Source organism: Glandiceps talaboti, chromosome 11 (assembly GCF_964340395.1).
Source record: "Glandiceps talaboti chromosome 11, keGlaTala1.1, whole genome shotgun sequence".
Lineage (NCBI taxonomy): Eukaryota > Metazoa > Hemichordata > Enteropneusta > Spengelidae > Glandiceps > Glandiceps talaboti.
Window position 1 is genome coordinate 10,732,840 of NC_135559.1, and position 24,420 is coordinate 10,757,259.

General features: G+C 35.0%; 1 protein-coding gene across 1 annotated transcript; it reads left to right on the plus strand.

The window, feature by feature from the left end:
• Positions 1–198: 198 nt before the first annotated feature.
• On the plus strand, positions 199–22,274 carry LOC144442010 (ATP-binding cassette sub-family C member 5-like). The gene is made up of 22 exons (XM_078131282.1): positions 199–986; positions 1,778–1,936; positions 2,458–2,605; positions 4,414–4,647; positions 5,375–5,551; positions 7,277–7,424; positions 8,315–8,571; positions 9,596–9,946; positions 11,349–11,618; positions 11,956–12,159; positions 12,732–12,999; positions 13,818–14,002; positions 14,381–14,527; positions 15,299–15,428; positions 16,158–16,440; positions 17,343–17,529; positions 18,302–18,391; positions 19,080–19,269; positions 19,866–20,025; positions 20,204–20,396; positions 21,114–21,278; positions 22,074–22,274. The coding sequence occupies exons 1-22, from the start codon at positions 199–201 to the stop codon at positions 22,182–22,184; spliced, it is 4,845 nt and encodes a 1,614-aa protein (XP_077987408.1). The 3' UTR covers positions 22,185–22,274.
• The last annotated feature ends 2,146 nt before the right edge of the window (positions 22,275–24,420 follow it).

Genomic DNA, 24,420 nt, shown 5'->3' on the forward strand with positions numbered 1-24,420 from the left:
AGGTCTATAGTTTTGTGTCACATATTGTGTAGATACTAAAACCAGTTTTAGAACATCATCCCCACATGTACATGTATATGCAGATTTTAGTGAATGTTTGTTTATCGTAAACTGTCCTACATATGATTATGCTAATTTTCTTATCTAATTCTGTAATATAGGTGATGCTATATGAGTGTGAAATATTCAAAATAAGAGATGGCAGACACAAATGGAAGTTTGGTCAATGAAGTTGATGAACCTTTAGTAGAAGGAGCTAAGGGCTTCAGTGCTGAAGATAACATCACCGACACTGATCAAAACAGCGGGTCTTTACATGGAGAAGTTGTGAATGGTGATGACATTCATACCAAACAGAGTGACAGTGAGGAGAAACGTACTAATGATGATGACACTGGAATAGACAATGATGTGAGTAACACGGATGACAAAAATAAAGATGATTCTGAACCAGTAGAAATTGAACCTGAAGAGATAAGTGATGTCAGATCTACTTCGACATCAGAGAGTAAAGGTGAAATTGAAGAGGATTTCCCTTCTGTTGATGACTTGAAACCTTTAGTTGGTAAGTCAGACATTGAGACTGATCATGCTAGCGATGTTAGATCCATTTCAACATCAGAGAGTAAAGGTGAAATCGAGGAAGATTTCCCATCTATTGATGACTCCAGACCATTAGTCGGAAAGACAGACACCAGGACTAACCAGGAGAAACCACCAGTGTCAAGTGATGTACACACTCCTGATAAAAAAGACAGGGAAGACATGAATGGACATCTCAGCTCTCAAGAAGAAGGACTTGATAGTGTAAAAGTGGGATTTCTACCTTCACAGGAGAAAGGGCAAATAAACGCCAGCAATTCTGGATTTACTGCAGTTTCACTTGATGAAGGGGATGATGAGTTAAAGATTACCAAGGACAAGAAAAAAGCTGGTAGCAAATATAGTGACACTATGAAAATGCTTATTCCTATCAGATCAAAAGTGTAAGTAGAGAAAGACTCACTTGTAGATGTATTTCATCTTTATCGGGTCGTAGGTGCTGTTGAGGGAGAATATTGAGAATGTGTCAAGCTTTGGAAGTCTATAAAGTAACTGCTCTGCACAGTTAGGTATGCCAAGCTTTGGAAGTCTTTAAAGTAACTCCCCTGCACAGTTAGGTGTAAAAATGAGAATGTTGATTTAAATCTTTTATCTCGAAAACTACTCGGTGGATGGGGTTGAAATTTTGAGGGGATATTTTTTCTAGATCTTATTCTGCAGGTATTCTTCAAGACACATTGTTACAAGTGGCCCTAGAAACCATAACCATGCTCTAGCAACTGCCAGATGCCAACAATACATATGACAAAGATAACAAAGTATGAAAGTGAATATACATTTTCAAATATGCCTAGCAACCAGACAACACCCATAGTAACCATCAAATGATGGTGTATATTGCAAAGATAACAACAGGGATGTGTAGGCATGTATGTATAAGTTCAAAAAAATGATCAAATGTATGCCTAGGAACAAGATCACACCCCATAGCACCATCCAAATGATGGTGTATTTTGCAAAGATAACAACATGGATGGATAGGCAAGTGGATAAACATTCAAAAAATCAACACACCTGCCTAGCAACACGATCACACCCATAGCACCAACCAAAATGATGGCATGCATTTGAAAGGTAACAGGGAGGTTATGTCAAGAACATTTAAAATATTAACACATAAACTATACAGTCATGCTATAATGCCATTGGTGCTAATTTTGTTGTAATATTACAGTGACAAGTCAAGAAGTCCATTGGATCAAGTTGGTTTCTTCTCCTATATCACAGTTAATTGGATTAACAGAATTGTATACCTAGGTTACAAGAATAAACTTACTATGGATAAAATCTTGCCCTGTTCACCCAAAGATGCTGCCCTGGTAAATGCTATAAGGTAGGTCTTACATGTTTTTTGAAACCATATTGATGACAGCATACTCCCAATAGGAAGTCTTCAAATGTACAATTCTATTGGTTCTTTTTTTATTAATTTCTGTCTTTTTTTCAAAAATCTTTGAAAATGTGTCGTACTAAAATTTCATGTCCATGGCAAGGTTGACACTGAAAAAAGAATGAGGAACAAATTTCAACTTCAAGTGTTTGTTGGCAGTCATGCTTTATAAATTATATGTACACATGATACAAAATCATGAATGATTCTCCAAAAAAGTTTAAGAAAATACCATAATTCCTGCCATGGTGGCCTCTGTGTACTATTGGTGTGAAAGAGCCATTCGTTGTTTCCGCATATATAATATGCTCAAAACGGTCATAAGCAGACCAACCGATAGCCTGACTTTTCAGAGTACTTTGACATATGCCAGTTTCAAAGGCTTGGGGATAGGACTTCCCCAGAGCTCATGTATTGATACCAACAGTTGTGCTACAGAGCCATTGTCTGCATTGTTGTTACAGGTTGGAAAGACATTGGAATGATATTGTAGAGAGAGATGGTGTAGAGAAAGCATCATTCAATAAAGCCTGCATACGACTTATGAGATTCAGATTAGTAATGGCTGTCTTAACACATTTATTTTTTCCCATTGGTATGATTCTTACTGCCGTAAGTATATCTATAGCTTGAATTGATGTATTATAAGGTGGTGCCTATTCTTTAATCTCTTTCAAGGGATGGTCCAGTTAGGCTTATTTCTGCCTTTTGTATGCTTCTATTGATTACTTTTATCAACTTGTATGTGATTTTGGGTATTATTAACATAACACTTTGGTTCTCTTTAATACTCGTATTTGAAATATTGCAAAGAACATAGAAGCTAGTGCACTTATTTACACATGGGCTCTGCCATTTTTCTACAGGGATCTGCTGGAAAACATTACATGAAATTTAAACGACATCATAGATACCACAATTATCAGTCAAAACAAAGAGATACATTTTGTATGATATACTGTTAACCTGGAAGGCCAACTTTGGATTATGAATTAAATTCAGGTGTGAAAAACAGTTATCTGACAAAGATAGCACTATAGAAAAAGTTGGTCAAGAACACAATGATCCCATGCATTATGTAATAATCCTTGGTTCTACTGATAAAGGAACACTAATGTGAGAACCTGGGATTGAATCCCTGGCCTTTAAATCTATTCCCTACATGTTCAAAAGTTCATTGAACTCTCCATCAATATAAAAACAAAAGTTAAGAAAATAATTTTTGAAAAGAAAAATGATTAATTTGTCTCCTGAAAAAACAAAGTTAAGAAAATAATTTTTGAAAAGAAAAATGATTAATTTGTCTCCTGAATTTTTTATGTATTTACCCCCAGAATATATTATAGTTTTAGCCCGCTGTCAAAGACAGTCAGCAGAGCTATAGGGGTAGGTTGATGCCTGACCTTCGACCGTTGTCCGTCCATCCATTTGTCATCCATCCGTCCATCAACTTTTTGTATTTCAATCTTCTTCCCTGAAACTACTCGGCCAATTGAGCTTAAATTTGGTGTGAAGGTGTCTTAAAATGCCCAGGTCTAGTTTTGTTCATGAGAATTTGACTGGGAGATAAATATGCAAATTAGGTCTAAAATAGAATTGTTTGTAAAAATGCTTCAAAAATCTTCTCCAAACCTACATGGTCAATTGAATTGAAATTTGTTGTGTGGGTGTCTTGGGAGGAGCAGATATAAATTTTTTCAAGACAAGTTGACTGGGTCATTAATATGCAAATTAGGTCTAAAAATAGAATTTTTGGTAAAAATGTTTCAAAATATCTTCTCCAAAACTACCGAGCCAATTGAGTTGAAATTTGTAGTGTGGGTGTCTAGGGATGAGCATATATAAGTTTGCTCAAGACAAATTGACCAGGTCATTAATCTGCAAATTAGGTCTAAAAATAGAATTTTGGGTAAAAATGATTCAAAAATCTTCTCCAAAACTATTCAGCCAATTGAGTTAACATTTCTTGTGTAAATCTCATTTGATGAGCAGATATAAGTTTGTTCAAGACAGGTTGATTGGGTCATTATTACGCAAATTAGGTCTAAAAACAGAATTTTTGGTAAAAATGTGTTAAAATCTTCTCCAAAACTACTGAGTCAGTTGAGTTGAAATTTGTTGTGTATGTGTCTTGGGATGAGGCAATATAAGTTTGTACAAGACAAATTGATTGGGTTATTATTCAAAATTATGGGTAAAAATAGAATTCTTGTAAAATTTTGACTATAAAGTACAATATTTTACCAACTTTCTGTGTGAAATATGTTCTATAGTGTGTGTGTGAGTCATCATATGAAACCACTAACCACTTTGTTACTTTACTAAAACAAAACTTCATAGTGGAAGAGCTGAGCAACAGAACCACTTTTACACATGTTACAAAAGAATAGCAACAAAAACTTTATATTGTTTATCTACAGGGTGTTATCATTCGTGCCATACTTGAATATTTGGAGCAGCCAGAGGAAGATCTCACATATGGTTTACTACTTGTGTTAGCCTTGCTAGGATCAGAAACAATGCGTATATTAAGTAGTGCAGCATATTTTGCTCTTGCTGCCCGGTCAGGTGTACGTTTACGAACTGCAGTCATTACAATGATTTACAGAAAGATGATACGACTAAGAAGTTTACAGGATAAAACAGTAGGGGAGGTTAGTAGTTATTAAACTTGTATTGTTGAACAGTCCTAATAGCCACAGTATGGAATATATGTACACAGACAGAAGTTGTCCCTGAAAATTATCAACATGGCCAGTTGGCAACATCTGATGTCTAATTACCCCGAGGACTGATAGCCAAGGCGACGGAAATAATTGTAACATAGCAGCAGTGTGCCTTCTAAGCCACTTGGATGGGCCACTGATGCACACAATTTCTAGTGACACACCAAAATTTGGTGTTCTCGTATCTCTTACTATGTGGTGACTCACAAGAAATGACAGTTTTTTTTCATTTTGCCTCACAACAACAAAATTTAGCTAATATAGTATCATTAGAGGGCACACTGCATAGCAGCATGGCATGTAATGTGGCATCATAATGATCATGCTCAAATTGATCGGACAATAAGTGTTTTATAACACATTACATGCCAATATCGTCATCTTAGCTCCCATGTTGAAATTGTTTTAAGACATAGAAAGTAAGTAATATCTGCTGTATGCAAATTTAGGTAACAATGGAATCTAGTTAATACCATGTGACTTGATCTAAGCCAATCACAGATGGGTGTATGAAAGTGATGTATTATTATAATGTAAATTATTGCATGGCTGTAAATGTATCTTTTCCATGTTGGTACAAAACACAATACAAGACAATTTAATACAATATTGTGAAATTGTGTTACAGTAATCTTTTGATCTTTATTGTTTTCAGCTGGTCAATTTGTGTACCAATGATGCCCAGCGATACATGGAACTAATGATGTTTGTGCCCATATTGAATTCTACACTTCTTCTTGGAATTTTTGTTGTTATCTACTCATCAGTATTGGTTGGACCAGCTGCTTTACTTGGGTCGTTGTCAGCTTTCTTTGTGTTCTGGCCTCTACAGGTAAGGTCATAGATGGAAATTGGACATTATGATAATAGTTTCTTGATATTTTTCTACATCCTGCTAAGGGAAATATATTAGTCACATAAGGGCGTCTTACTGCATATTTTCAACACATGACCAAACCTCTATGTCACAAGTATTTTCCGGCAGAATGAAGAAAATTATTGGAAAAAAATATGATTTTATTTGTGCCAGCTTAATTTAAGAAAAACTGGGAAAAATACCTATGATTCTGAATTTTGATGAATATTGTAGAACCAATGATGTAAAAATGTAGTACATGTATATATACATTTCTGCGATAATAAGATATATTGATATATTAAGCATTTGTGCTTAAATATGTTTGTATATAATTAATTTCACTCAGGTCAAATAGTTTTTAAATGCAATTAGGTTATAAATTACGACCAGGAAATATAAATTTTGCAAATGTTAAGTAGAGAATTATTAATATGATTGATCAACCGCAGTGCTTTGTACTTAAGAAACTTAATACTCAGATTTTAATGCCTAAAATTACTGTTTTCTAAAGTAATTGGTTTATCTTTGACAATTGAAGTTTAATTGGGAAGGCCAGTTATTGGCAAGGTGACAGTGACCTTTGTGGTAGGGCTGAGAGGATCACAAAAAAGAAAACGATGCCAAAAATCTCGACACATTCTCAAACAATCGTAACCTTAACTTTTTTTATTATTATAATTTTAAAATGAGAAATGGGCATCTATTTTGGATTCAATGTTAGAAAATAACATTACTGTGCTTTTCTACAGTAAAATATATCGTTAAAAATAGACCAAGTCTCTGTTTGCAACTCAATAAATTCCAAAAAATCAGAACAACTCATTGAGAATAAATTGTTGCTCCTAGAAGTCAGGAATGACTACGATGGATCACACAATGCTGTAGGGTCTAGTTGGAAAAAGGAATTCTTTGGTTCCGGTTACCTGACACCCACCTAGTTTTTCACTGCCGACCCTAAACTTTTTATTACTTTTTTGAGAAAAAAATAATAAAATTTGCAAAAAGTTGGGAAGTCTTATGAGAAATAGTGGATGTGGAAACTGACAAAATAAAACTGTTCTTCCAATCTGTAATGGCTGTACATCTGATGGGAAGAAATAAAAACACAGAGACCATTTGGAAAATAATGGAAAACCTGAAGTAGACACTCACACATGAATGAAAATATATAATAAAATAAAATAAAAAATCTATGTACCCCACCTATTCTAAAATTGAGCGTAATTGGAACCACACAATTTTTTTATTGGGCCTAATACAATAACTGAATAATAATTATGGTAATTTTCAGTTTAAACTTCTTCACAGAACTTTTCAACAAATAAGATCTTATTTGCTGAAGTGTTCTGAAACAAACAGCAGCGACGGTACTTTAACCTGCAACCAGCAGATTCCAAGCTAGCCATGCTAACCATTTGCCATCATGTGGAGTCATATAACACACCAATGGTTAGAGTGGCCAGCTTGGAATTTGCAGCTTGTAGGTTCGAGCCCCATCACTGCCATTTGTTTATGAGTGACTAAACTCCTTCGGCAAGATTTGAACCACAGCAGGAGTGAAAGATTACACTGTGTTCAATAGAGAAACTTGCTGCTAGGAGGTAGTTTTAGTACAGCTTTGAGACAGATTGGTCAACACAGTTGGCCAATCATCATTGTATATGAAAGTGAGTATGATTTCTTGACAATTTCTTGTAGGCAGCAGCAGGAGTGTGGTCCCAGAAGATTCGTGCCAAATGTATCAAAGTGACTGACAGGAGAATTCGTCTGATGAATGAAATTTTAAACTGTGTGAAGCTTATTAAGATGTATGCCTGGGAAATACCCTTCTCAAAAACAGTAGAAGGTAACATACATTTAATATATTTTTGAGTTGAAGTTACCTTTTATTGTCACAGCTGTGAAGTGTGCGGTATATGTGTAATATGTAAACAACTTAAAAGTGAAAACTGGGGTGGTATTTAATGGGGAATACTTCGATGGACTATCAACTTTTTTTTGTAATTTATCTTTAAATACTATTGTTGCTAAAATTAATAGAATTAAACATGATGTGCGTTGGACATTCCATGAAGTCAAGATGACTGTTCTAACTCACTGGACTTTCATTTATATGCGCCCTCATTTATGGAATGTCTAACTCAGATGCCTGGTTAACCACAAGGGGGTATTTGAGGAGATAGTACAGATGCTAGATTATGTTTTATGTGTTGGAATCCTCAGTGAATGAGTAGCACGCGTTCTTGTGCATTGTACATGCTGACTATTAGATTGTATATTATAGGTTATGTATGTGCACAAATTAGAATATAAATAAAACATATTTCAGAATTTTTTAAGGAATATATCAAAGTATAATCTGTGTCTGAATACAGACTATTACTTAGAGTATGTAGATTAGAAATTGTTAACAGGAAAATGATCAGATCAGTGAGATGGAAGTTACAAAACACACCATAGAGGACGCCCTACTGACTAGACTACATTATGTTTGCAGTGCATGATGTTGATATAATCTGACATCTTCACGAGATCAAGAACTTGGAATACACATATGCATTATCTGAAGTGAGACACTAAACGTTTATCAGAATGCCCTCTAGTCGCATGTTTATTTTCCTGGATTACTCTCATTCTTGGCACGATATCAGTGAGATTATTCCTGGGCTTTTTACTTTTACTCTATCAGATTTTGATGGCAAAGTAATGTCAATCCAATATTCCTTTTTATTACAGGTATTCGTGTAGAAGAGAGAAAGTTTCTTGAGAAAGCTGCATATGTTCAAAGTGTTGGCATATCATTGGGTCCAATTGTGGCAAACATCGCCACTGTCCTGACTATCACTGTTCTGTTACAGACTGGTCATAATCTGACGGCTTCTACTGCTTTCACATTGGTTTCTGTGTTTAATACTCTTAGAGTTGTAATCGCTGTGGTTCCTTGGGTTATCAAAGTACTAGCGGAAACTAATGTAGCTCAGAAAAGAATTAAGGTATATTATCACCATTTTGTATTATTCTGTGCATCATAGTGAGGTCTAATAAAAAAAAAAACGTTGTGTGGTTCCGATTACGCTCAATTTATGAAAAAAAAATTTCATGTGTGAGTGTCTAGTTCAAGTTTTCCATTGTTTTCCAAATGGTCTCTCTGTTAGTGTTATTTATTCCTATCAGATATACTGGCATTACAGATTGGAAGAACAGATTTATATTTTTTTTTAAATCGATACCAGTTCCCCAGCCACTATTTCCCATGAGACTTCACAGTTTTTGCGATTTTATTTTTTTTTTCTCGAATTCATAAAAAAAAGTTTAGGTGGGTAACCGGAACCAAACAATTATTTTTTGTAGGCCTAACCACCATTTGGTATTTTTTTGTACAAGACGACTGTGATGCTATTTATTTCATGTAAACACTAGTAAACAAACTGTTGATGTGTCGTCAGCATTTCAATATCCTGTTTATACATTTTGTAAAACACAGATAAGGTATATTTCTGAGATGTACACCACTTTAAAACAGGTATGTATGAAATTGACAAAGTGCATAGAAAAGTTATTGATGAGCACTTTGTATGAAAAGACAAACTTAGTGTGAAGCTCTGTGTAGAAAGTTTAAATCGAGCATTCAGTGAAAAATGACGAAGTGCTCAATTGACACCTCCAATGATAAGAAATAATATTAATGTTACTGGGGTTCCTGAAGAATTTACGGAAGTAACACATGGGTGTGGCAACTGGTCACTAACAGCAAAATAAAGGAAAACATAAAATGTTTTGAAAATGAAGGCAAATTAGCTAAGTTTGTACAATAAAAGTATATCAGATAAAATCAAACAGAGATTGAAAGGTAAGTAAACCACAAACTGGTGAAAAAGTATATCAGATGAAATCAAACAGAGATTGAAAGGTAAGTAAACCACATGCTAGTTAAGTTTTTGAAAAACAATGACCCCTACAACATACACAGTGTTATGAAGTCCTGTTCACAGTTGACACACAATTTTTCAATTTCAGCAACTTCTCCTGATGGAGGAACTGGAACCAACATCAAAAACCCCAACTAACAAAAACCATGCAATTGTTATCAACAACGGGACATTTGCATGGGATAAAGAAAAAAATGATGACAAAAAGAACGAAGAGAAAGAAGAAAATGTCAATGAAACTGGAAAAGTTAGAAAAAGGAAAAGAACGGGAAATAAGGAAAAAACTCTAAACAAAAAAGATGCTAACGGAGATGCTATAACAGGGGGACAGAGTGGTGTGTATAAGACAACAGAAAATCAAGATGTCAGACCTGAAGATGTCAACAAAGAGGAAACAATTGTGAAAACTCTGTTTGATATTGATGTGGTTGTGACCAAGGTAAAGAATTAATAGTTAATATTATTAATTGATGCCACGCATTACAGAATCAAGCCATTAGCTAGGAAGTGGGGTTTCTTCTCTTTCTTATCACTGAATAAAGTTTGTTGGCAATATTTACAAATGTGATAAAGCACTATTACATAACACATCAGGCAAAGCTAAGCTCAATATCTAAGTGTGAAGCCCCTAATGTCATATCAGTTGTTATCAGTTTTACTGACCCATTATCAGTGACATTGCAAATAGCTTTAGAGATGCAAACAATTTTTATGACACCCGACTTGCTGGCTCACCAAGTCAGGGAAAGTTGCACTTGAACTTCTAATGCAAAGAATCCATCATGGTGAGCATGTGATCATCACATGATAGGCCATGCACATGCTGAGTTTATATACAAACTAAAGACCCTGATTAAAGTATTCTAGACTGCGATTATGTGGATACATGCCTTCTATGTATGACATTACATAGTCTTCTAGCATTGTTAGAATGGTTGATTGCATGGTAGGGATTTCCTCATTTTTTGAATATATAATAATAATAATAAGTTTATTTCACCAAGAATAAATGTACATGTACATGATTGGTGAGGACCAGAGAGGTAGTTCTAGTGGAACTAATCGAGTCTCTGGCCCTGAATACATACACTTGTTAAATGAAAGCAGTAAATTTTGCCATCTTATATACATTAGATATACATTAAATATATTTACAGTGTCAACAAAGACTGAAACTTACATTAGAAAGAAAAAATATGATAGTATACATGACAAGATCAGATATGTCTTAATACCAGGTTTAAGTTTAGTCAATTGAAAATGATTTATTTGAGGTTGAGCCATATTGGATTCTAAAATGGGTTCATTTTGATGTCATTTTGACTAATTTCAAAAGGTTTGCATGCATGTTGAGACCTGATTTTTAGCACAACTGAACTGTTAAGTAGGTCAGTTGTCAGTAGGGCTGTAGGGATCTCTAAATAATAGAGAAGTGTGTGTGTGTGTGAATGGCAAAGTCAAAACTGTCTGACTGATTGCCTTGAGATTTGGTGGAGACATTACTTTGGGTGTCTAGATGACAAATTGTTTGATTTTCTATCAAAAAAGTAAGTCTGTTAGAGTTGAAGTCTATGAGGTATGGTCATATAATGTTACATAATAATTTGGTCAAAGTCCATGGGATGTTCGATCATCCTGTAGGTGTATTTTTATGTTTGAAATATGTATCTCTCACTGCATGTGTATGTTTGACATTGGACTTCAGTTGTGCACATTATCATTGGCAGTATATTTTTTCTTTGAATTTAATTGAGGATGGGTTGAACAAAGGAATAGCAAAGGTTTTACTCTTCATTCGTAAAAGCAGATGCTTTTTAACTCGATTTCGATATTTTTTATAGGGGGAATTACTCGGTATATGTGGTTCTGTTGGAAGTGGTAAAAGTTCGCTGATATCTGCCATCCTTAGTCAAATGAGAGTTGTGGAAGGTGAAGTTGCAGTTGATGGATCCTTAGCATATGTAGCACAACAAGCATGGGTATTCAATGCCACTCTAAGAGACAATATCCTGTTTGATAAAGCCTTTGATGCAGAGAAGTACAACAGTGTTGTACAAGCAGCATGTCTTCAACAAGATATTGATATGTTACCCCATGGAGACACAACTGAGGTGAGTGGACTATTAAACATGTAGAATATTCAGTTGCATTTATTTCACAAATGCCCTGAGTTCTCACAGAACAGATGTCAGTGTCCTTTTTGCTATATTTTTGCTACTTTTTTTGCAAATTTTTTTGGGATATATAAACATAACACTTAACCCCAGGACATAATAATGCCAGCTTGGTTACTCACGGCTTTTTGCATTCGTATCCGTGAAAGTACAAGTATGGAGAATACTGTGATCACTCAATAGAAATACCCATAGTGTGTCACACTTGTACTCGTGTCACAGTGTTATTGGGTTCAGTCATATACAACATGTTGTTTCTGCTTGATTCTCATAGATTGGTGAGAAGGGTATCAACCTCAGTGGTGGTCAGAAACAGAGAGTAAGTCTAGCCAGAGCTCTGTATGCTGATTGTGATATCTATCTGTTAGATGATCCTCTAAGTGCTGTTGATACCCATGTAGGACAACACATATTTCAACATTATCTCAAGGAGGCACTGAAAGAGAAGACAATTGTGTTTGTAACTCATCAACTGCAGGTATGTACAAGTTAAATTAGTTTGGTAATATCAAATATCATTGGTCTGACAGGTTGTCAACTTCATCCAATACCTTGCTTGGTCATTCACAATGTGCAGTCCTTTCTACCATGACAACTAGTTTGACTGTCATTTTTTTTAGATGAATCAGTAAGTAAATATACACATTACATGATGACGTGAGGCAAAACTTGAAGTGGCCATGCGTTAATTTACATATTATTTACATATGGTTAATATGTAAATTTAAATCTACAGGGTGGTGGATAACGACTTTTGGGGATGTGGCTACATTAACTGTTTGACATGTAGTCAAGACAAGCTTTTGATACGAGGGCTAAAGAGGTACAACCAGCTAACCGTGTATCTCAACAGCTCCGTAAACAGGCTGTCGATGCGAGGGCTAGGGAGGTATGACCAGCTAACGATGTATCTCAGCAGTGCCGAAAACAGGCTAGATTTATGGAGGGTATTGCATGCAAGTGAAATATTGTCATCAGTGATATTATGTCTGGTGTCAGTTTGACAATATGTATTTTTAACGATACTAACTGTAATGACTTTAATTCCAGTACTTGAATCAGTGTGATAAAGTTATACTGATGAAAGAAGGTAACATCGAGGAATATGGAACACACACAGAATTGATGACAGATGACAAAGAGTATGCAGGACTGATAAAAACATTCCATGCTGAGCATGAGAAGGATGAAGAAGAGGAGGAGGAAAAGGAAGCAGTGGAATTTCAAAGACAACTTAGTAGACAATCAAGTACAATATCAAATGGATCAAAGACCAGTCTTAGAAGTGAAGAATCTGAAGAAGCTATTATAGATGATGGTTAGAAAACATTTTATATTGTATGACTAAAGCAATACCGAGTCTCGTGCCGTTCTAAAAATACTTGCAATGACCTTTCACAACCTGTCTCAAGCCATTCTGAAAATATGCAATGACCCGTGGCGCCCCTTCCTTGTGGTGTTTAATTGTAACAGATTGTTGATAAGCTGAAACTGCTTGCTAGTCTACTACAGGAATTACACACGTTACATTAGACACACACACACACACACACACACATCCATCCATCCATGCAATAAACTAACAACTTTACTGAAGAGTTTGAACTCACTCTGGTGTTCTGTGTTATGTAACAAGCCATGTGGGTTGTGATAGGGAGATTTATCTGATATTTTTGTTTAAAAGTGCGATTATCTTTTAGTGTTTAAAAGAGAGGAACTCATGACAAATCACTATATATGACAGGCAACTCTTGAATATTGAAAGAAGTGTATTGTAAATGTAAGCGATGATAAAGCATGTTAAGTGTACTGGAAGGTGCCAGTCCCATACAAGGGTTTCACCTTCACAAATCATTGTGAACTCTTTAAGCGTGAGCAAAAATAGAAAAAACAAATAAATAATAAAAAAGTCTGATCTGAATACTGCCCTATAGAACAACTATAAAAGCATTTTAAAACAATACAATAACTGTCCAATATTTGGACAAAAGCTACATAAAAAAATTATCAAACATAGGCAAATTTATTTTCATTTTAAATTCTCCCAGTTTTGTCCTCTGCCAAAAGAATTTCATCTTGTGGTGCGCCCTCACAGGTCAAAAAGTTAAACTTTGTGTTTCCATCTATAAATTTCAGGTAAGCTGATTAAAGTTGAAGAAATGGAGACTGGGGCAGTGAAAGCCTCCACATATAATGCCTACATAAAAGCTGGAGGTGGTTACTTACTGCTCACCTTGATTGCTCTAGTGTTTGTTGTGTTTGTGGCAACTCTGACATTCAATAATTGGTGGCTCAGTTATTGGATTGCTGAAGGCAGTGGGGTGAGTTTATTGTTTTGAGACAACTTGATAAATGTGTGCACTCATTCATAAAGTTTCAAACTCAAGTAAGTCCCTGGACAACTTGTTACAGGTCCTTTTGAAATGATGTTACAGTAAGAAATTTGGATTCACCAAATTGTCTTAAAGTAAAATCAACCATCAGTTATTTTCACCTGAAGTTAGTAAGTTTTTGAAAAGCATATTTCAAATGGATATTGTAATACAGGGGGAGATGTTATTTCTACTGATGAAATCTGTACCTCCAGTAACTTCATATAAGTGCGGAATTCTTTGTTATTTTATGCTTTTGCCCAACATACTTTTAAATGATACATTAGTTAACATTCATATTCTTTGCGTCTTCTCTCTTTTGGTCAGAACACCACCATCACCATTGGTAATACAACAGTAATCAGTGATAGCATGTTAGACAACCCTAAGGTGGATTTTTATGCAATGATTTATGGTCTAACTATACTTGTAGTGCTGTTATTGAGTTTTGTCAGATCAATCAGCTTCATGAAGGTAGGACTCTACAAGTTTTAATCAAATCAAACTGAAACATTTTCAACAATAGTGTTAATCTTCATAAATGTTTTTAACTTTTCTTCAGGCTGGGTGGGGATAATGCTGTATACTGCCCAAGTTCCAAACATTTATCCATTTCTAAGGATGTTTTTACACCGAAAAGTGAGACACATTTGAGCAGCACATCCTTATTCACCATTTTATGGGCATATACCCCATCACAACTCAGCCAAGTCTTCTGTACAGTATATGTCATATCTGCTTTAACTATCATAATGACCAAACAAATTTTGTCCAAGATACTATAAAAGTTAGATTTATCTGTTGTGGTCCTGGAGCCTAAGTCACAGAATTAGTAAACTTCAGAGAACTGTCCATCTACATCAGTTATCGCACAAATTGTAATGGTTCTGTTTCTCTTGACTTGGGAACACAACACGTAACACGCAGTAAAACATTAATACATGATTTGCCCCAATTGTAATTTTCATCATACATATGAATACTAGACCACTGCAAGAACAATGTAGGTGAAAAGTAGTTTAATTTGGTGTTTCTTGGCAGTTGTACAAAATTATATAATTATGTGATGTTAAATCATGAAGAATTCTCAAATTCCCAAAGTATATGTTTGTTTTTCTGTTAATAGTGTTCCCCTTTAAATAAATTACATTATCAGCAAATAAATATATTTGTGTAAATTTTGGTAGAATCTTCATGAAATACTGAATACCAGGATGTTTTAGTACAAATATTTGTCATCTTCAGGTATGCCTGGTAGCATCATCTGCTCTCCATGACACTGTCTTTGTCAGAATCTTCCGCAGTCCGATGAAATTTTTTGACACTACTCCAACGGGACGAATTATCAACAGGTTTTCAAAAGATATGGATGAAAGTAAGTAAAGTAAACCTAACTTTGTTGCAGTCTATGTTATTATGTTAGGTGTAAACAATTGTATGGTTCTGATTACATTCAATTTTAGAATAGATGGGGTAGGTAGATTTATATTTCAAATTTGTTTTTTATTCCTATGTGAGTGTCCAGGTCAGGTTTTTCGTTGTTTTTCATATGGTCTCTGTGTTATTGGGTTCTTCTCATCAGATGTACAGCCATTACAGATTGGAAGAACAGTTTTATATTGTCTTTTTAAAATTATGTCATTTTCTGCATCCATTATTTTTTGCTTGACTTGACGATTTTTGCGATTTTATCATTTATTTTCTCGAATACGTAAAAAGCTTTTTTGGGTCGATGTGAAATACTAGGTTGGGTTAGGTAACCAGAACCAAACAACATTTTTTATTCGGCCTTTAATAGTAATGTGTGTGTGTGTGTGTGTGTATATATATATATATATGTATATATATATATATATATATGTATGTATGTATGTATGTATGTATGTATGTATGTATGTATGTACGTAGGTAGGTATGTATGTATTATATGTATACACACACATGCAATTTTCTAATCACCCCCCCCCCCCACCCCTTATATTACCAGCCATATGGGTAGCATTACTGGCTAGCAGTTTTCAAGAAAAGGTATTGTTTCATCTTTATATCTTTATTTATCATTTATAATGATGTATTTCTATCTGTCTTATTTCTCATCTTACAGTTGATGTCTGGTTACCACTTACATTGGACATGTCTTTACAGAATTTTGTCTACGTACTATTTGCCTTTGGTACAATTTGTGCAGTTTTTCCATGGTTTCTAATTGTGATGGCTTTTCTAGTAATCCTGTTCATTCTGTGTTTGAAGTTTTTCCGAGCTGGTATTCGTGAGTGTAAACGTTTGGACAACGTGAGCCGTTCTCCATGGGTGTCCTTACTGACATCCACCATCCAAGGACTCTCCACCATTCATGCTTATCGTAGAGAAACTGTTTTTGTAAACAGGTGAGATAATATCAGGGTTTCAATCCCAGGTTCTCACATTAGTGCTATCCTATCAGCAGAGCCTTTAGGATTGCATAGGATTTCATGCTTTTGATCAGGACCAAAATTTTTCTGTAGCGTTGCCAGTCAAATGTTTTTAATAATAATTAATACTAAATGTATAGAGCCCTATAAATCCAGACACAGTCTGCTCAGAGATACTTTACAGCAATACAATATAGTAAAAAAACAAGAGAAGAATTCTGCAGTAAAAGCATAGCAAATGCAAAAAGTTCAAAATCACACCATATTCAAAAGAAAAAAGATAAAACCATAGATAAAAAACTGAATTATTGAAACTAAAACATTGAAAAAGAAAGAAAGTTAAAGTGTTCATGAGTAATGAAAACTGCATAAGTAGAGAAAAAGGGTGATCAAATACAAAACCAAAAGTTCAAAAGTTTGAAGTTTTTCAAATGTAAACTTTAATCTTAATCTGTACTGGGACTTTAAAGCAGAACACCAATTAAGGAAATAGACATGATACTGACTTAGAGGTATTTTCATAAACTTTCATCATGAGTCACCAGAAACCAAATAATTATTTGTTTGGCCTTACAGTTAGATGATGCATTATTTTGTATGTGTGTATAACTGCCAAAGTCATAGTTTATATGGTGACAAATGTATAGAAAATGTCATGTGATGGAGTTTACGATATACAAGTGTAAAAGCCTTGTCCTTCACACAGTTTGTTCCTTGTGAGATCCATTGCACTGCTTATTATAAAATGAATATGATCAAAGAATACCCATGTTGAATTTCATTCTTTGTATACAGCAATGTGTTATGGTCAAAAACTATTATTATATTGTATTCGTGAAAGTTACATGTATCTCTTTCTTGGCTTCTTTTTCCAACAGGTTTGGCCACCTTATTGAAGATAATTCAGTACCATTCATGTATTCCGTGATGTGTGGTCGATGGATTCAAACCAGACTGGATTTTCTAACTATGACCGTGACTACAGTTACAGCACTGATATCCGTACTTACATATGGTGATATGTCTCCTGCACTAGCTGGATTAGCCCTCTCTTACACTATACAGGTTTGTTGTGTTATACTGTTGATATATTGGTTTCCTATAAACCTTTCCAAAATTTGCCATGGTGGCGCTCTACTTCCTGTCTATGTGTACCTTGGGGGTATACTTGGTATAGGTTACTCGGTTAATCATAGAGCACTGCTACTTTCCTCAATGTCTGAACAATATGAAAAACTTCCCTGATTTACATTTCTCCAGAATACTAAGGGACAATGCTCTTATGAAGTGATACTGTGAGGTGATGATACCCCCAGTTTGTGCGAGGGCACTGTATCATTCTCAATTTCCTGTTTGCAGTCTGAAATGGCCTATTGCACTGTATGATTTTGGTTGGGTTATTTTGATATTTCGGAGTAATGTTCATAAGGTGAATTGTAACTCTTCCATTAGATTTGTTCTTTACGAGTTAATGTTACTCTTGATGTGAAGACTTAAATACATGTAAACATTCTGTGTGGATCACTTTGATTTTTTAATGAATGTTTAGTCAAAGAAGTGATGTGATCCTATGTTTGCAAATTGGATTTTTTTGGTGAAGAAACAAAACTTAAAATAATACACCCCCGACGATGCTGAAAAGACGTCGGCAAAAATTTGGGATTTACTTCCAAGAAATATTTTGACTGTGAGTCGAAATTTCATTACTAAATATGATCCCAGAGTCCATGAACAGTCATTTTCGCAAAACTTAAAGGCTTAAATGACAGTAACAATTGATAATTTCATTGTAATATGTATTTAATATTAAATTTGACTTCCATTTATTTTACTACAGATTGCTGGGTTGTTAAATCTTTGTGTGAGCATGGGTGCTGAAGCAGAAGCACGATTCACTTCTGTTGAGAGACTAACACACTATTGTGAGGTAACTAGATATTATTCACCTTCGTTCAGCTGAGGAAAATTTGAGTGGCCTGAGGGGTCCTTGTCACTACGAGTCGTGAGAATAGTAGTGACAAGTCATGAGCATTTATGGGCTGAATGAAGAAAAATATTGGGGAATAATATAACTAGACATTATTCACAATATCTGGCCTTTGTTCAGCTGAGGAAAATTTGAGTGGCCTGAGGGGTCCTTGTCACTACGAGTCGTGAGAAGAGTAGTGACAAGTCATAAGCATTTATGGGCTGAATGAAGAAAAATATTGGGGAATAATATAATTATACCATCGCCAGTAATACAGAAAAATCTGGGAAAGTATTGGCAATTTTGAGCACTTTGACTCATATTTCTAACACAGCAGAAGCAATGGCGTAAACGTATGCTGTCATGACGTAGACACATATTGTCATGTCATAGAATACCCAGAGTATATATTTTGTATTTTCTTTTGGTATAATGTATGACAGAACCCATGATGCATGATTGCAAGAAGAGTGTACTTGGGGCATTCACATGAATGCTTGTAGTGGTCACTGCAGTCGTACTTTCAGTGTAGTTAGTGAAAATGCATCATAAAACACTTCAAACACAATCATGGCAAATACATCTGAGTACCCACACTGACTCCATTCATTTCCTGTACTGACTCCATTCATTTCCTGTATTGTAGAATTTAGAAGAAGAAGCTCCTGCAAAGGTCAAAGATCATGAACCTCCTGCTGATTGGCCAAATGAGGGTCATGTGAAGTACCAGGATGTCAAAATGAGATACAGGGATGGGTTACCATTGGTTCTGAAGGGAATTAAAATAGATATCAAACCGATGGAAAAAGTTGGTATAGTTGGAAGAACTGGGTCAGGTAAGTGTTTGGATACCTTATTTTATGAAATTATATAGTCCAGAAGCTTGACTATCTGACAATGTTATAAGCTCAAACAACCAACTCTGCTGGCATAGAAATATGGTCTGTGATTTGAAATCACCACAAAAAAAGCTGACAAGTGATACATACATGTTAATGAGTAAACACAACTTTAAATGAGGTTACTTCTTTGAAAGGGTCATTTGTAAAACCTGAAAAAGTGCAACATTATTATTACATTGTGCTTAACCCCCACTGTTTATTTAATCCAGAATTCCTTATACCAGACTGAAATACAAAATTTTCTATTTGAATTTATTTTAAGTAATTTTGTTGGTGTGGTTTCCACTAAACTAAAATATTGTTATAATACTTTTACCCAAAGATACCATGCATACCTTTCTAAATAAGTGAAAATTTGGTCCAGGTAAACTAAAACAGTCAAGTTCTCTTTTGATTGAAAATACCTTGAAAATAAAGTAAATGTATTTTACAGTGTGTGGATATTGTAGCTGATTTCCTTTCCAGAAATAGTAAGATAAATCATAAAATAATTATGATTATTTCTTTTATTTTGTTTTTTTTTGTTATAGGTAAATCTTCCCTTGGAATAACTTTATTCCGGTTGGTAGAAGCTGCTGAAGGAAATATTGAAATTGATGGTATAGACATAGGCAAGATTGGATTACAAGACCTCAGATCAAAACTGTCAATCATCCCACAAGACCCTGTTCTATTCGTTGGAACTGTAAGGTGGGTGGGATTTATATATATTCAAATCCAGAAAATAGACTCCACCCTACTATGAGTCTAATTACAATCAAGTCTATTGATAGCGTATGTCAAGATATTGGTTCATAGTTTGTATCGAAGTTTGCCGATAGTATACTTTCCATATTAGTATTTTGAGTGTAACCATTTTTTCTTGCAGGTATAACCTAGATCCCTTTAATGAGCATTCTGACGATAGTCTGTGGAGTGCTTTGGAGAAAGCTTATATGAAGAATACCATTAGTGCCTTAGATAAACAGTTAGAAGCACCAGTTGTTGAGAATGGAGAGAACTTTTCAGTTGGTGAAAGACAGTTGATATGTATGGCAAGAGCACTGCTCAGAAACAGTAAGGTAAGAATATCATGTATAAAAAGTATTTGCCTCAATCCTAGGAATATTGTATATTATATATTCAATTCTACCCAGCATATGCTGCTCAATAGCTATACCCATTTCCAATCAAATGGACTCAGTTAACTAGTTATTCAAATTTAAGGTTGGAAAACTTGATCAAGTTTTACACAGAGTGAGCTTCAGTGTGCATTACCTTTGGGAACACCTATTGTCATTCACCTTGTATAGCTAGTTTACATAAATGTATAAGCCATGATGCCCCTTTGTGTTTATCTTTGACCCCTATGAAATGTATTATATATTCACATTAAAGGTACACTTTTTCGCACATTCATGGCTCATTAAATCTTATGTATACTACTGAAAATTATCAGAGTTTTTTTTAGCACAACTGAACTGATAACGTTCAGTAGTACTATAGGCATCAAGCGGTGGCTGTGTGACTGTGTTTAGAAAGCATTTGATCATGTGCATTTGTATTGGTCAGTAATATCAATCACATTTTAAGGAGTAAAACTGGTTACCACACTACTTGATTTGTGAACCAGGTTTTCTCGTCCGTCCGTCCGTTCATTCGTTCGTTTGTTCGTTCGTTCGTTTGTTCGTTTGTTTGTTTGTTTGTCTGTCTGGCATAGCTATTGTTCACTTTGGCAATGTACATACAAAAATGTAACAGTAGTGACTAATGGAATCTTATGATTTTTATTTTTTCAGATCTTGATGCTGGATGAAGCTACAGCAGCCATTGATACAGAAACCGATTCTCTTATTCAGAATACCATCCGTGATTCCTTCAAAGATTGTACTATGTTAACAATAGCACACAGATTAAATACTGTTCTGGCATGTGATAGGGTATTGGTGATGGAAGATGGAAAGGTAAATTGCATTAAGAGCAAACAAATGTATGAATATGTAGGAATTGGTGGGATGAGAGGGGTACCCTTATGTGACTATGCCAAGACATATGACATGGTAAATTGCTTTTGGAAGATATGGAAACTTTAGGTAACTTACATTGAGAGCCAAATGTACCTTTAGAATATAATGTAACTGTATGACGATCAAGGAGATGGAGGAATGGGGTATACCCTATATTTGACTATTCTTAGACATGTACATGTAATAGGACATAAGTTATGGAAGATGGAAAGCAAACCCACATTGAAATCAAAATGCACCCGGGAGGGATTCGGGACTTCCATTTTTTGACTAACCAAACTTGCCCTTAGTGTATAGGGGCACTGCCCTTATGATTACCAAATGTACAGTCAGCATAATTGTGTACTGTATGACATCATTCTGCCTGGGGGATGGGGTGATAAGGGGGTATAGTTTAACATGATACAGACAATGGAAAGGAAAGTTCTGTATATAATATTTAGAGTCAAAAACAATCCTTGAGTAGGAAAATTACAGTTCAAATGATATAATTTATATGCAATATTTGTAAACTGTATGGCTCATTGCATTATCCCCACATCCCCAAAACCAATTGTTTAGCACTTCTGTAGCATTTTCTGTAACTTTATTACAAATGTGCAGTATTGAATATTTTATTTATGCATGAGATGAGATGATGTATTTTGTGCATTCGTGTTTCATTTTTGGTTTTTGAATTCAGTACTGCTCAAGAATATCAAACTAATTGCTTGACTTCTGTTGAACTTACAGGTTGCTGAGTTTGAGACACCATCAAAATTACTCGCAAATCCAGAATCCAGATTTAGTGCTATGATGGCTGCTGCTGAGAAGATGAAATCAGAGGCACATGATTTCCTGTGATGTGATGAAGATTCTCAAGGAACTCTATGTGATAGACATTTGAATTTGATTACTTCCTGATGTGCCAATTACGTGTACACTGTCACTTGTTTAAGGCAAAATGCAAAGTTGAAATAATATTATCGTCTGTGAATACTTGGTAAAGTAAAGTTGAAAACTTAAAAATTATGAAATTACACAATACATTTGATACCTTTGTGTATTAAAATTGGGTGTCAGTCTTTTCAGAAACTAGACAATATAGTAGTTTATATACTGTGGGTATGAAAATTGGGGGTCACTCTTTTCATAGCATATGCAATATAGTGTATATACCATGCATATGAAAATTGGGGTTCACTCTTTTCATAGCATATGCAATATAGTTTATATACCATGCATATGAAAATTGGGGGTCACTCTTTTCATAGCATATACAATATTGTGTATATACCATGCATATGAAAATTGGGGTTCACTGTTTTCATAGCATATGCAATATAATTAATATACCATGCATATGAGAATTGGGGGCCACTCTTTTCATAGCATATACAATATTGTGTATATACCATGCATATGAAAATTGGGGTCCACTCTTTTCATAGCATATACAATATAGTGTATATACCATGCATATGAAAATTGGGGTCCACTCTTTTCATAACATGCAATATAGTTTATATACCATGCATATGAGAATTGGGGGTCACTCTTTTCAGAGATTACACGGTATAGTTAATATACCTTCCGTATGAAGACTGGGTGTCACCCCTTTCATAAACTACACGGGTCGGTATAGTTTATGTACCATGCATCTGAAAATTGGGTGCTACTCTTTTCAGAGACTATGCAGTAGTATTTATACCATGTGTATGAAAAGTGGTTGTCGGTCTTTTCAGAGACTATACAATATAATAGTTTATATACTGTGCATATGAAAATTTGGTGCCACACTTTTTTGAAACTGCGATATGTATACCATGTGTATAAAAATTCGATGCCACAGTGCCCACCTAGTAAAGCTTGCTTTCACTTACCATTGGTGAACTCTCAACTACTAGTGCTTAGCTCCCACTTACCCAAGCTTGGCTGTGACCAACCAGAGTTGTTCACCAACCTTTGCTTAGCTCCCACCTACCTATATTAAAGCTGGGCTCTCACCTGCTTACTTGTTCACCTACCTTTGCTGAGCTCCCACCTTTAATGGCTGTTCACCTACCATTGCTGACCTCCAAATTATTGATAATTAGCTCCCACCTACCCAAGCTGGGCTCTCACCAACCAAAGTTGTTCAAACACCTACCTTTGCTTAGCTCCCACCTACCCAATATATGAAAGCTGGGCTCTGACCTGCTTAAGTTGTTCACCTACCATTGCTGAGCTCCCACCTACCTATATTAAAGCTGAGCTCCCACCGTTCATAGCTGTTCACCTACCATAGCTCCCACCTTCCATAGCTTTGCATCATATTGTAGTTATGATATCCTGATATATGAGCACATTATTGACAACTCAATTTGTTGAACTAAAGAGATTTTTAATTTTCCTTACCAGAGTCATTATTTACAATATTCAACTGTCTAGCATAGAAAGAGGCTTCAAGAACTCCATCATTCTGTTTCAGTATTTTTCATTTTGTATTTATAAATATTTCAATATGTAACTTAGTTTTTCATAGTATTCTAAAATTTCTTGTTTAGTATTACTGTTAATTGCTGTTTGTAATATTAAAGTGTATGAAACTTAAACAATCTAGCATTATACATTGTTGACAATTTACATTCTTGTTTGCCAAAGAAAATGTAAAAGAGGCTTTAATTTTGTGAAAATCAGGTGTTATTATATTTGGTACAGAGCTTTTAAGTCAGTAAAGATAAAAATGTATGTTTTATTTTAGCAAGTAAAATATAATACAAAGCAGCCAATTTATTTCACTTTTAAAGAAGGTATAATTCTTGGTGCCTGTAATAGCATTTTACCTCAATATGTTTCAGGGTCAAAATTGAACAAAATGATCAACTTGCATGTGTGGAGTGGAAGTTGTGGTGTCAACTCAAAAAAAAAACCTAGGTGGTAGAATTGTATTGCTGGTATTGAGAATTATTCACCTTGAACATACAGCTTTATGTGTACAAGTACAGTATCAGAAACTTTTTGAGGAGGGATAGATACATGGTTACAAACAGTAGTGATTCAGGGCCATGCACATTCTTTTCAGTGTGTCAGTAGGGCATCTTTTCAGGATCAGAACTGA